This window comes from Quercus suber, unplaced genomic scaffold, assembly GCF_002906115.3.
Source record: "Quercus suber isolate HL8 unplaced genomic scaffold, Cork oak 2.0 scaffold_76, whole genome shotgun sequence".
NCBI lineage: Eukaryota > Viridiplantae > Streptophyta > Magnoliopsida > Fagales > Fagaceae > Quercus > Quercus suber.
This window is the reverse complement of record NW_027069541.1, coordinates 1,493,754-1,507,117: the sequence shown is the minus strand read 5'-3', so window position 1 is coordinate 1,507,117 and position 13,364 is coordinate 1,493,754. Positions and strand designations below refer to the sequence as shown.

General features: G+C 45.1%; 1 protein-coding gene across 1 annotated transcript; it reads right to left on the bottom strand.

Annotated features, from left to right (window-relative positions):
• Positions 1-12,602: 12,602 nt before the first annotated feature.
• LOC112034859 (uncharacterized) lies at positions 12,603-13,061 on the bottom strand. The gene has a single exon (XM_024067669.1). It carries the CDS (start codon positions 13,059-13,061, stop codon positions 12,603-12,605), a length of 459 nt encoding a protein of 152 aa, XP_023923437.1.
• Between the last annotated feature and the right edge of the window lie 303 nt (positions 13,062-13,364).

Sequence of the window (13,364 nt, the reverse complement as noted above, 5' to 3'; positions counted from 1 at the left end):
TGAAAAAAAAAATTGAATGTCACTATTTAGACATCGCCGAGTCGTGGGTTGTTGATGATGATGTCACCAGGTCCATGTCGCTCACGGCAATTGATCTCGAGTCGGTGGCTGTGCATGAGATTGGGCATTTGCTTGGGCTCGAACATTCATCGGTGGCGGTGGCTTTGGATCAGTACGCGTTAGGAGCGATCATCATCTTGGTTTTCGCACTTGTCGTTGATATTTATAGCTTTTTTGCCGCAAAGAAAAAGGTTGCTGGAGAGGTGCGAATTGAGGCGGTGAACTACAGCAGCGACGACGGTGGCTAACGGAGAATGTAGATTTGCTAATGCCGCCAACACCGACGTTATCATCGTCGGTGTTGGCGTTGTCAGCTCCGCTCTCACTCACACTCTCGGCAAGGTTCGTCAAATTCTCTATCATTTCTTTTTCTCTTCTTTCTTTCTCGGCAACCAAATAGTGCACTAAGCATTTCATTTTTTTTTTGAATTACGAAAAATCTACTAAAGTTTATGGATTTGCTTCAACTTTGGCTTGCTATGTGCATTTTGTTCAGAAATTTAAAATGTTAATTATTGAATTTCAGGTACAGTAGGCTAATTTGGTTGATGATTTTTTGTAATATGTTAGTACTTTTCAAAAAAGAAAAAAATCATAATTTGCAATTTCTCTTGTATTTTTTTTTTAATTAGCAATTTTTTTTTTTTTTGGGTATGATCTATAATAATAGAATTTTTAGATACGCGTTTGTACGTATAAATTGCACTAGTTGTTGAAAATCGTGGTTTCGTGTTTATATTCTAAGATTTGGACGAATGATAATCAAGTTCAAGACTTTACAAAATTGATAAATTAAGCATAGACCAATGTTGCAAGTCCATTTTCAAATAGGGGTAAATATGTCTATTTAAATCATTTCCTCTTCTCTCCATCCTAATTTTTAAAACATCCAAAAAAGAGGAAGGGCTAATTACTCCCTTCCTCCTTACTAATTTTAAAAACATCCAAACAAAGTAGAGGATAACTATTCCCCTCTACTCTCCTCCCTCTCTAAACTTCCAAACTAACCATTAAACTTCTTGTTGTCATTCTGACCTATTGTCTTCATGATGCTCTTCATTGTCATTCTGACCCCATAATAAGCTTTTTAATAACTTTACGGTGAAATTCCCATAGAACTTAGAGGATCTTAATTCGACCCTAGGGGTTTGTTTGTTATTTATGTGCTTATTTGAAGAGTGTTGAGAAAAAAATAGGGTATTTATTTAGCTTATTTAATTTTATTATGTATCTCTTTTAAAGCTTAATTTTTTAAATGTATAGCTATACTTCTACCCAACTTAATTATTAAGCCCAATAAACCAATGACAATAAATTATTCGAACGAGTTGATACTAGACGATGAAATCAATTGCCTCCTCTTTAGTCAAAGCAAATTAGCAAAATCAATTATCTCATTAGTTAAGTATACATTTGAATGAGTTTATTTTCATCAATTTATTTAATTTATTTTGACCATTATGTAAAAATATATTTACATTTTGGAAAAAAAAAAAAAAAAACCCTAACCTGTTATGACTTACTTGTGAGTGAAGAATTTTTTGTGCAGTTTTTCAGACACAAAAATTCTAAACATTTTTCACAATAGTTGAGTTGATAAGTTTTTTTTTTTTTGTTCACCTCTGACATTATTTTTTTATCTATCATGAACAATCTACCACATCAACACAACAGATATTAAAAAAAAAAAAAATTGTGTTTAAAGACTTTCTTGATTTTTTATTTCTTAATTTTATGAAGTTCTGATTGAAAATTCTCTCTAATATAAACATGTACATGCAAGGAGAAAGATAGATAAGTCTGTTGAAAAAGGGTTGTCTAGCATACCGTCCCATCAACACATAGGAATTGCCACGTAAAGAATGATGCAATATTACGTTTTGGATGATATTTATTCGAGTAATACACAATATTTTTCATGACAAATGAGTTTGATAATTAAGTTTTTATTGTGTCCCGTTATGGGTGTTGAATATTAGCTCTGATACCATGTTAAATGGACAATATTATTTATACCATGTTGTGTATGCTGGAGTGGATGCGGAAGATGAAGCATAGAATAGGAACATCGAGAACATGTTGTGTCCCGTTATGGGTGTTGAATATTAGCTCTGATACCATGTTAAATGGACAATATTATTTATACCATGTTGTGTATGCTGGAGTGGATGCGGAAGATGAAGCATAGAATAGGAACATCGAGAACACGAGGGTTACGTGGTTCAGCCTTGTCGGCCTACATCCACGAGGAATCCCTTAAGAGCTACATCTTTATTGTATAAGAGTGTAGTACAATAACCTATGTTACAATGAACCCAAACATGAGTATATATAGGCGACTAAACCCTAGACTACTAGTACAAGCAGAAATGGGCTTGGGCCTATTACATTGGGCTAATATGTCTAATATATATCTCTAACACCCTCCCTCAAACTCAAGGTGGAAGCTTGATGAAAACTTAAGGTTGGATAAGCACAAGAAGATCACTTAGAGATGTCTTGAAGAATGCCTTTGAAGAAACCACAATGAAGAATGTGCCAATTGACCAATTTCGGAGTTTCAAATGAAGAAACGGAGTCCAAAATTAGAATCTACGCGAAAAACTGAGCAAGATAGGCGTTTTCGGAAATTTTGACTTTTGGTCAAAGGTCAACGCAAAAAAGTCAAAGTCAACTGGTCCAGGGACAAAGTCAACGGATACTGGTCCGGGTCGGTTCCGAGTTTCCGGGTTGGGTCACGGATTGGGGAGCAAAGCCATTGACGTCAACATATTACGTGTCGCTGACGTGGACTAGGGTTGATGTGGCAACGGCTTGCGTGGCATTGACGTGTCAAAATGACGTCATCAGATGACGTCAGATGACATCAGCAGTTGTGGTCGCGCGTGGCAGGAGCGTGCATTTTCACCGGCGTGTGGAGAAGAAGCCAGAAGCTTGTGAGGCGCGTGTAAGCACAGATGATGGCTGGAGTCTCAGGTTCTGTAGATCGGTGGACGAAGAGGCCGTCAGGGCGGCGCGTGTACCAAGAAAACGATTTGGATGTCAGGAATCTGAGGCGGCACGTGTGGGAGGTTCCAGAGCTGTTGGCGGCGCGTGTCGGCGCGTGAAGCTTCTTTTGGTGGCCGAGTTCCTAGGTTTTGGTCGCGGGAGGTCGTGGATCACGTCGATGGTGTTGGTTTCATCAGGCGAGCTTGGATTTGCGCAGATCTAAGAAGTTGATTCACGGCTTTGCTTGAGTTTGTGGATCTTGGACACAGCACTGAGCCACGGTGGCTGCAAGATGCCATGAAGTCTAGATTTAGCAGAGAAGCATGTGTGACTTCTGATGGTGATGTGCACATTAAAATCTTCTTTGCTTGCTAGAGATTTTGTTTGATGCCAAGAACGGAGTTTGGCTCTGATACCATGTTGAATATTAGCTATGATACCATGTTAAATGGACAATATTATTTATACCATGTTGTGTATGCTGGAATGGATGCGGAAGATGAAGCATAGAATAGGAACATCGAGAACACGAGGGTTACGTGGTTCAGCCTTGTCGGCCTACATCCACGGAGGAATCCCTTAAGGGCTACATCTTTATTGTATAAGAGTATAGTACAATAACCTATTTTACAATGAACCCAAACATGAGTATATATAGGCGACTAAACGCTAGACTACTAGTACAAGTATGACTGGGCTTGGGCCTATTACATTGGGCTAATATGTCTAATATATATCTCTAACAATGGGTATTGGCAACATCGTCTTATCACTTATTAGTAATTAACTTTTTGATGAAGTAATTAACAATTTACTGTATTGGTAACTGTAAAATCTTTTGTAAATTTTTGCTGGCCGAAAGTTATTGTATTTATTCACATTTTGGGCTGGTCCTGTGGGGGCAGCCTGCAATGACTCATGTGGCTTGCATTAGATTGCACAAAGTTCACATTGTCATATCTGTTATCATTTTATGATGTATCTATTCTTGCAATCCCAATCACAATGTCATACCATGTTAAAATCAGTAGCTTTACCCAATGAAGATGTGTGGTCCATATTCAACTCAATTATAGGACATTCATATTATGTGAAATACACGAATAAGAAAAAAGTAATGTAAGAAACACACCAAATAAATAAATAAATATATATATATATATATATATATATGTGAGCACCGAAAGCGAGACTACTGGGCTGGGCTGGGACTCACTTTGGCTGAAAACTTATTTGTGTAGTGGGCTTAGGTTTCCTACACTGGGTTGTTCTCAACACTAAGACCCAATGAGGTCACTTTTTTCTCTTATCCTGCCTGAAACACTCCCCCCTTTTTACTCTCTCTCTCTCTCTCTCTCTCTCTCTACTTGGCTTCTTTTTCTCAACCTCCAACAACCCCTTCTTGTTCCTGTGTTCCTCCTATTTATAACTTAAACTTCGTGGAGTGGCCATGATTATCTTCAGGTTCAGTGCACCAAGCGGTCCAATGCTATTGCTCATAAGTGGGTGGTTAGGTGGTAGTGGGAGGCGGTGCGAGTGGCCTGGGACGGGATAGAGGATTTGCCGAGAAACGTTGAAACGACACTATTTGGGTCTGCGACTTGTGGGGCTTTGGAATGGGATTCCTGGCAGAAAAAGGATCGTGGCCCATAGGCCATTCATCCATACTAGGCTCTCAGGCCCAAATGGGCTTTGGTGCAGGGTGCCGTACATTAGCCCCCCCTTGATTCTACCCCGTCCTAGGGGGGGAATCAAGGATCTTAAGGGGTGGCAATCCATCCGGGAAACCGAAGAGTCAGTATCCGTCAATTGAGGAGCGTGTTAATGCGCCCTTCAAAAGATGCGTCCAAACCTGACTGATGGCTTAGCCGTCATAATTGTTTGACGGTTCGTGAATCGAGGCGTCATGCGTGTGGCAGTTAAGGCGGCGATCCGCGTGGCTTCCTGTCAGCGGATCATTTAATGCTTCTTATCTTGCTTTTCTGCTCCTATAAATAATCGTGCTTGTCACTTTCATTCACTTTTGCATTTCTCACAATTCAACCTTTTACTCTGCCGACCATTATTCCTTTGAGGTTCATCTCCTAGCCCAGAACACACCTCCTCCTTAGAGCCCAGTAAGTTCCTCTCCTTCTTCTTCTCTTTACTGTTAGCTCCATTTCATTTTATTTTACAGTAATCTTAGCATCTCTTTTCTTTTTAGCATTCTTACTTGCAAAATGGGCTACTTTCACCTCCTTTCTTCTGCCCAAGCCTTGGCTAGTTTTAGAGCCACCTTCAATGTTCCTAGGGACGTTGATATTGCCTACTGTAACATAGGCGATATTGACATCCAAAAATGCCATGGTGTAAACACGGTTTCCTTTCCCTTGATGGCCATTCTAGAGGGTGGCCTTAGGTTCCCAGTTGACCCCTTGATCTTTAGTACCCTTAGATTTTACGGCCTTTGTCTCGACCAACTCCCTTCCAATTTTTACTGGGTAGTGAGTTACGTGAGTAGGTTGAACCAGTTGTACGGGTTACAACTAAACCATCATGACATTAATTTTATGTATAGTTTGTGTGGCAATATCGAATCGGATTATTACCTAAAAACTAGAGACGTAAGGGTACGGCTCATTTCGTGCCTACCAGATTCGAATAGAAATTCGGCTAAAGACTTTGTACAGGTGAGCGGCAATTGGTTTGCCGAGGAACTCCCATGCGCATTTTCGCCGCGCGATGTTGGTCGGTACCCTGTGTTATCTATCTGGTTTCTTTTGATTTTGATCTATGTATAATTACTAATTCTTATTTCCCATGTAGATAGCAAAAGGTTCAAGCCGAATCTCCGAGTGGTACATGTTCGGGACCTGAACTTCGTTCTTAGGTCGGAGATTTTTGTTCACTTCGACGGACAACTGCGAGCGTCTCACCTTATCCTCGGTGTAGATCCCGTTTACTCAACCTAGCAAGGGTCTAGCCAAGCCTTGTTAGTTGATAGCCCCTTCCTCTCTTACATAGATGTCCGGCACGCGAACTTCCTCCCCCCAAAATTTACCGTTGGTGAAGTACGTGCTCTCGATCCCAGGTTCATTTGTTCGGACGAGCGACTGCCTATTCGTGACAACTCGGCTGAGCGCGTGTCGTGAGCGCGCCGAGAGAGGGCTCACGAGCAAGTTCAACAAGAAAATCTAGCTCCGCCCGAGAACCCTGTAGAGTTCGGGGCTCCCGTTCAGGAGGTTGAAGGCGTAGCTGCAGAATCAATCAGCTCATCTGAAACAGAATCCGACCAAGGCAACGCCATGGTGGTCAGGCAAAAAATGACGATCAACTGCCTCGTCTGAGCGCCCAGCCAGCTGCACAGTAGCAATCCCTTGGCCAAGATCCCACTCCTTCCCCTGCCCTTGCAGGCCGTCCCCGAAAGAAGCAACGCGCGACCAAGTAGATGCAGACAAGCTCGAGCAATGTGCCTTTCAGGCCGCCACTCCGGCCATCAACAGGCATTGTAATCTGAGAGCAGGCAGCACCCCCTGCGGTAAACTTGGCATCTACTTCCCAGGATTCAGCAGAATGGCAGCCCCCTTTCCAGCTCGACGGTAAGCCCCTTCCTGCTACAGCCAGCGTATGGATGTGGGAAAAGGGTCACAGAGGCGTGTTGCTCAGAGTCTGGCACGTGGCCTTCTTTTGCCCGAAGACATGCACGCCTTCTCGGAAGGGACGGACAAGTCTTTAGGAAGGCGACTGCAGTGGCACACCATAGCAGTAATTGCTCCGTGCACGCCTTCTCAGAAGGGACAGACGAGTCTTTAGGAAGGCAACTGCAGTGGCGCACCATAGCGGTAATTGCTTCGTCCTTTTTCACCGTTATCGGTTTGTTACTCATTCTTATACGTGTACTTTCTCTTTCCCCTCACAAATGTCATAATTGTGGGTAGGCCGCGCAGCTATCGTACATCGTGGACTGGCGGATGAAGGAGCTTGCCGAAGATGCTGAGCGGGAAAAATCTTTGAAGGATGTTGTCGAGGCCACAGCCAAGGAGAAGATGAAACTTGTCGAGGATGCAGTGGAGAGAATTGCTTCAGCAAAGAAGGCTCGGGCTCTGGCCGAAAGGAGGTCCACGGAGCTTGAAGTGCAGTTGGGAAGAACCGAGCTTAAGCTGACAGAGGCCCAGAGCTTGAACGTTATGCTAGAGGGACAACTGGCCGATTCGAAGGCAGCGTTGGTAGCTTGCAAAAGCAAGTGGTACGACGAAGGGTTTGCCGATGCGGAGAATTCGGCAGAGCTGGTCATTCGCCAGGCTCATCTGCTCGGTTTTGAAGAGGGTTGGTTTGCCGCCCTTCAGGCTATGGGGGTGCCCGAGGATTCCTCCCTGAGGGATCGTAGCAAAATCCCTTTCCCGAACTCCCTAACTGCCGTGCCGAACGCCCCTTTTGTGATTGATGAAGAAGAGACCATGAGCATGAGGGAGCTGGTGAATGCCATTGATTCTCATGCAGAGCCGACTGATATGGAAGCGACTAGCCATTCTCAGGCTAAGGGGAATGCCCAGTTGCCAACTTCTTTAGCCGACCAGCAACCTCCCGAGGACCAATCTTTTGTTCAAGCCACGGATCTCTAAAGTAGACAGTCGTACCTGGTTTCTTGCATTTTATTTTTCCTTTTCCCTTAAAATGTTATTTGAATTGGATTGCCTACATCACTGGGCTGTGGTGACGGAACAATTTATTTCGTTTAAACTTTTATTTGTCTTCTGAGTTGCTGGGTTTTGGCAAATAAACATCAGTTTAATCTTTAAATGCTGCTCTAAGTTATGTTTGCAAATGCTTTACTATGGGATGCTTTCATTTGACCGAGCGATCTATCTTCATTGGTTGCTTTTTTATAGTTAGGTCCACCTTGCCTGGTAAAGAAGGTTCCATGTTCTCGGCGATAAGAATCGAACCGAGGGTCTGGCCTCTGTCCTTAGAAGTAAATAAGGTCTCCACCTGCCCAGTGATAAGAATCGAACCAAGGGTCAGGTTTCTGTTCTTAGAAGTAAATTAGGTTTCCACCTGCTCGGCGATAAGAATCGAACCGAGGGTTAGGTTTCTGTCCTTAGAAGTAAATTAGGTTTCCACCTGCCCGGTGATAAGAATCGAATCGAGGGTCAAGCTTCTGTCCTTAGAAGTAAATTAGGTTTCCACCTGCCCGGTGATAAGAATCGAACCGAGGGTCAGGTTTCTATCCTTAGAAGTAAATTAGGTTTCCACCTGCTCGGCGATAAGAATTGAACCGAGGGTCAGGTTTTTGTCCTTAGAAGTAAATTAGGTTTCCACCTGCTCGGCGATAAGAATCGAACCGAGGGTCAGGTTTATGTCCTTAGAAGTAAATTAGGTTTCCACCTGCTCGGCGATAAGAATCGAACCGAGGGTCAGGTTTCTGTTCTTAGAAGTAAATTAGGTTTCCACCTGCCCGGTGATAAGAATCGAACCGAGGATCAGGTTTCTATCCTTAGAAGTAAATTAGGTTTCCACCTGCTCGGCGATAAGAATTGAACCGAGGGTTAGGTTTTTGTCCTTAGAAGTAAATTAGGTTTCCACCTGCTCGGCGATAAGAATCGAACCGAGGGTCAGGTTTATGTCCTTAGATGTAAATTAGGTTTCCACCTGCTCGGCGATAAGAATCGAACCGAGGGTCAGGTTTCTGTTCTTAGAAGTAAATTAGGTTTCCACCTGCTCGGCGATAAGAATCAAACTGAGGGTCAGGTTTCTGTCCTTAGAAGTAAATTAGGTTTCCACCTGCTCGGTGATAAGATCGAACCGAGTGTCAAATTTAGAACAATGCTAATATGCTTGAACAAACATCATTTCTCTTATTAACAAAACACATACACACAAGACACCTCAACTTCAGTGATAGTACTTTTTCAGATTGTGGACATTCCACGGTCTGGGCAATGGTCTCTCGTCTAGGTCTTCTAAGTAGTAAGCCCTAGTGCTAGCCACTGTGGTCACCCTGTAAGGCCTCTCCCATGTCTGCGCCAATTTCCTTGCGTTGGTATCTCGCATGTTTCCCACGGCTCTTTTGAGAACCAGATCCCCGGCTACAAATTCCCTCGTTCTTACGTCTCTGTTGTATCTCCGAGCGAGCTTCTGTTGATATTCCGCGAGCCGTATGGTCACCATCTCACGGCATTCTTCCAACTTATCCAAGCATCCCACCATTATCTTGTCGTTCTGGGTAGGATCAAATCCCGCGATTCGTGCACTGCATAAGCTTACCTCGGTTGGTATAACTGCTTCCGCCCCGTATGTGAGAGAGAAATAAGTCCCGGTAGATCTTCTAAAAGTTGTCCGGTAAGCCCATAAGACTTTAGGTAGCTCCTCGGCCCAGTTCCCTTTCACACCCATTAGCCTTTTCTTTAGCCCATCTACAATTACCTTATTCACAGGCTCGACCTGACCGTTGCTCTGGGGATAAGCTGGAGTCGAGTACCTGTTTTTTATACCATGTTCATGACAGAATTCTCGGAACGCCCGACTGTCGAATTGCAGTTCGTTGTCTGATATGAGGGAGTTCGGCACCCCAAACCTTGTTACTATATTCTTCCATACGAATTTCTTCACATCAACGTCCCGTATGTTGGCCAAAGCTTCTGCCTTCGCCCATTTGGTGAAATAGTCGACGAATCTTCGATTTCCCGTCGCACGGGGGAATGGGCTAATGATATCCAGCCCCTACTGCGCAAAAGGCCAAGGACGACTGATCGGGTTCAAATGACTAGCAGGTTGGTGGATCAAAGGGGCATGCTTCTGACACTGTTCGCATTTAAGTACATACTCGGCGGCGTCCTTCTGCATTTGAGGCCACCAAAACCCTTGAGTCATTGTCCGGTGCACCAATGAACATCCCCCCACGTGGCCGCCGCACACCCCATCATGTAGTTCCGCCAAAAGCTTGCCCACCTTCTCTGGGTGTAAGCACAACAGGTACGGTCCTCCGTACGATATTCGGTACAAAGTCCGCTCTTCAGACAACCAATATCGGGGAGCCATTCTACGTATCTTGCTGCTCTCCTTTTCATCACCTGGGAGTTGGTCCTCTGCCAAAAAGTCAATGATGGGGTCCATCTAGCACGGCCCAATGGTTTTGATGGCTGCAACTTCGATCTCCGCACTTTTCGAACCATTTGACACCTTGACGTTCGGCTCTGAAACCAGCTCGACTTTAATTAGCCGGGGTATCTCTTCGGCTACTGACGATGCCAGCGTGGCGAGGGAGTCGGCGTGTATGTTTTGAGTCCGGGTTACTGGGAATACCTTGACCTTGTTGAAGCTGGACATAGCCTGTTTCACTTTTCCTAGGTATGCTTTCATCCGGGGATCTCGGGCTTCGAAACTGCCTTGCACCTGATTAACCACTAGACGCGAATCTGAGTATACCTCCACCTCCCGAGTACCCAAGCTCGAAACCGTCCTTAGTCCAGCCAAAAAAGCTTTGTATTCTGCCTTATTGTTGGACGCCTTAAAATACAACCTAAACGAGTGTTCCAATCGTATTCCTTCTAGGGTGATTACGATGACCCCCGCACTGGCCCCCGTGCAACTTGACGCGTCGTCCACGAACACCTTCCACGGGCGAACCTCTAGATGGCAAACTATCTCCACACTCCCCTTTGGCGAAAACTTGGCGATGAAATTTGCAAGGACCTGCCCTTTTACTGAGCTTCGTGGTTTGTACCGTATGTCAAATGAACCAAGTCTAGTTTCCCATTTTACTATTCGGCCCGTGAAGTCTGACCTTTTCAGTAATGACTGTAAGGGATACTCGGTCAAGACGTATACCGTATGAGCTTGAAAGTAGTGCGGCAGCTTCCTGGTGGCGTGTATTAGGGCCAATACAAGTTTTTCCAGGGGTAAGTATCTCGTCTCGGCATCAACTAGAGTCTTGCTGATGTAGTAGACGGGTTGTTGGATTCCTTTGTCCCTTAGTAGCACAGCGCTCACGACATGTTCGGATACTGCCAGATACATGAACAAATCTTCACCTGGTTCCGGTGCCATAAGCATGGGTGCCCGCGCCAAATAATCCTTAAGATCCGTAAAGGCTTTGTCGCACTCTTCACTCCAGCGAAATTCAGTCCATTTCTTCAACAACTGGTAAAACGGTCGGCAACCGTCTGCGAATTTGGAGATGAATTGGTTGAGGGCGGTTAGCATCCCGGTCAACACTTGCACTTCTTTTGGGCTGCTCGGTGGCTTCAATCTCCTTACAGCTTCAATCTGGTCGGGGTCGACCTCAATTTCCTGGCTAGTGATTAGATACCCTAGGAATTTTCCCGCCCCTACCCCGAATGCACACTTCTCGGCATTGAGACGCAACTTATGCCGCCGAAGGACCCCAAATACTTCCTAAAGATCCTCTATATGTCGGGCTACCTGCTTGCTCTTCACCACTATGTCATTAACTTATACTTCAACCGTACGCCCTATCATGTCTCGGAACATCCTTGTCATCATTTGTTGGTATGTGGCCCCGGTGTTCTTTAGTCCGAAGGGCATCCTCGTATAATGCTAATTGGCCTCCAAGGAGATGAATGCCATTTTCTCTTGATCCTCAGACGCCAAGGCGATCTGGTGATACCCTTGAAGAGCATCCAGAAAGCTTATTCTCGGGTGCCTATACGTGGCATCTACCAGCTGATCAATTTTTGGCATGGGGAAGGGATCTTTTGGGCACGCCTGGTTCAGGTCGGTGAAGTCTTGCAAACCCTCCATTTGCCGTTCTTCTTTTTCACTACTACGATGTTAGCCAGCCAATCCGGGAAGAATATTTCCCTTATTACCCCAGTATCCTTCAGTCCTCGGACTTCCTCATTCACCGCTTGTACGTGATGCCAGGACGATCTCCTTGGCCTCTGCTTCTTAGGATTGAACAAGGAGTCGACCCCAAGTTTATGGACTATGAACTCAGGATCTACCCTCGGCACTTCATACGGGTTCCATGCAAACACATCCACATTCTGTATTAGGACCAGCAACATTTCTACCCTTTCCTGATCATCCATGCTTTCTCCAGTATGGAAGTACTTGTCTGCATCCGGCAATACCTTCACCTTGACCATCTTCTCGGCATATGTGTCCCCCTTCTCCCGTGAATTCTGTAATTGCTATAAGGGGATTCCCGACGAAGGGCAACTATGCTCGGCCTGCTCCTTCTGGTCGGTCTGCTTTTTCTTGCAATTGACTATGGTGACCAAGCATTGTCTGGCTGCCCACTGGCTTCCTCGCACTACAGTGATACCATGGTCGGTAGGAAACTTCACCTTCATGTGCAAAGTGGACGGGACAGCCCCCATCGCGTGGATCCACTGCCTTCCTAGTATAGCCGTGTATGGAAAGAACGAAGCAACCACTATAAACTTTACCACCACCTCCTTGCCTTCCATATTGTAGGGCAGAGATATCTGCCTCTCAGGAACCACCACTTTACCGTCGAACCCAACCAACGGCATGCTATACTTCAAGAGATCTTCATTCTTTAACCCGAGCCCTCTGAATAGGTCCGGGTACATAACCTCAGTGCCACTTCCCTAGTCTATCATTATTCTCTTCACAACGAAACCTCCTATGCGGGCCGTGACTACCAATGCGTCATCGTGCGATTGAATTGTCCCTTCCAAATCGCTATCGTTGAAAGCAATCGGCTCTTGAGTCGATTTTATCTTCTTCACAGGAGGCGGCATGACTAAGCTTCCTCCTGTTGAGGCCACAGTCAACATCTCCTTTACTCCAGTCGCAGTGAGGCCCCTAGGGGCAACGTGGATGACCTCGATTATCCCAAGAGGAGGTGGAAGGAGTTTCCCTCTCTGCAAGGTGCCCTGCCTTATCCCTCGGTCTTCTGTGTCCATCACAAATTCCTTTAAGTGTCTGACCTTGACCAGCTGCCCGAGATGGTCCCTTAACACTCGGCATTGCTCGGTTGTGTGGCCCCTATCCTTATGGTAAGTGCAATACAAATTCTGATTCCTCCTAGACGGGTCTCCTCCCATCTTGTTCGGCCACCTAAAGTACGGTCCGTGCTTAATCTTTTCAATGATCCTATGCACTGGCTCTTTAAACGTTAAATTCACCTCCCCTACTTATGCTTCTGGTTCCTGTATCTTCAAGTTTCCCCGGACTCTGGGCAGATAGATGTTCTGACGAGGGCGATTAACCACGGGCGCCTTTCCTTTGCTTTGGAGCTGGTCATCCTCTAGCTGTTTGTATTCTTCGATGCGCCTCATCAGTTGTCTCATGTCTTCAGGGGGTTTCTTGGTCAACGATTCCCGAAGTTCGGAGTCCTCAGGCAGGCC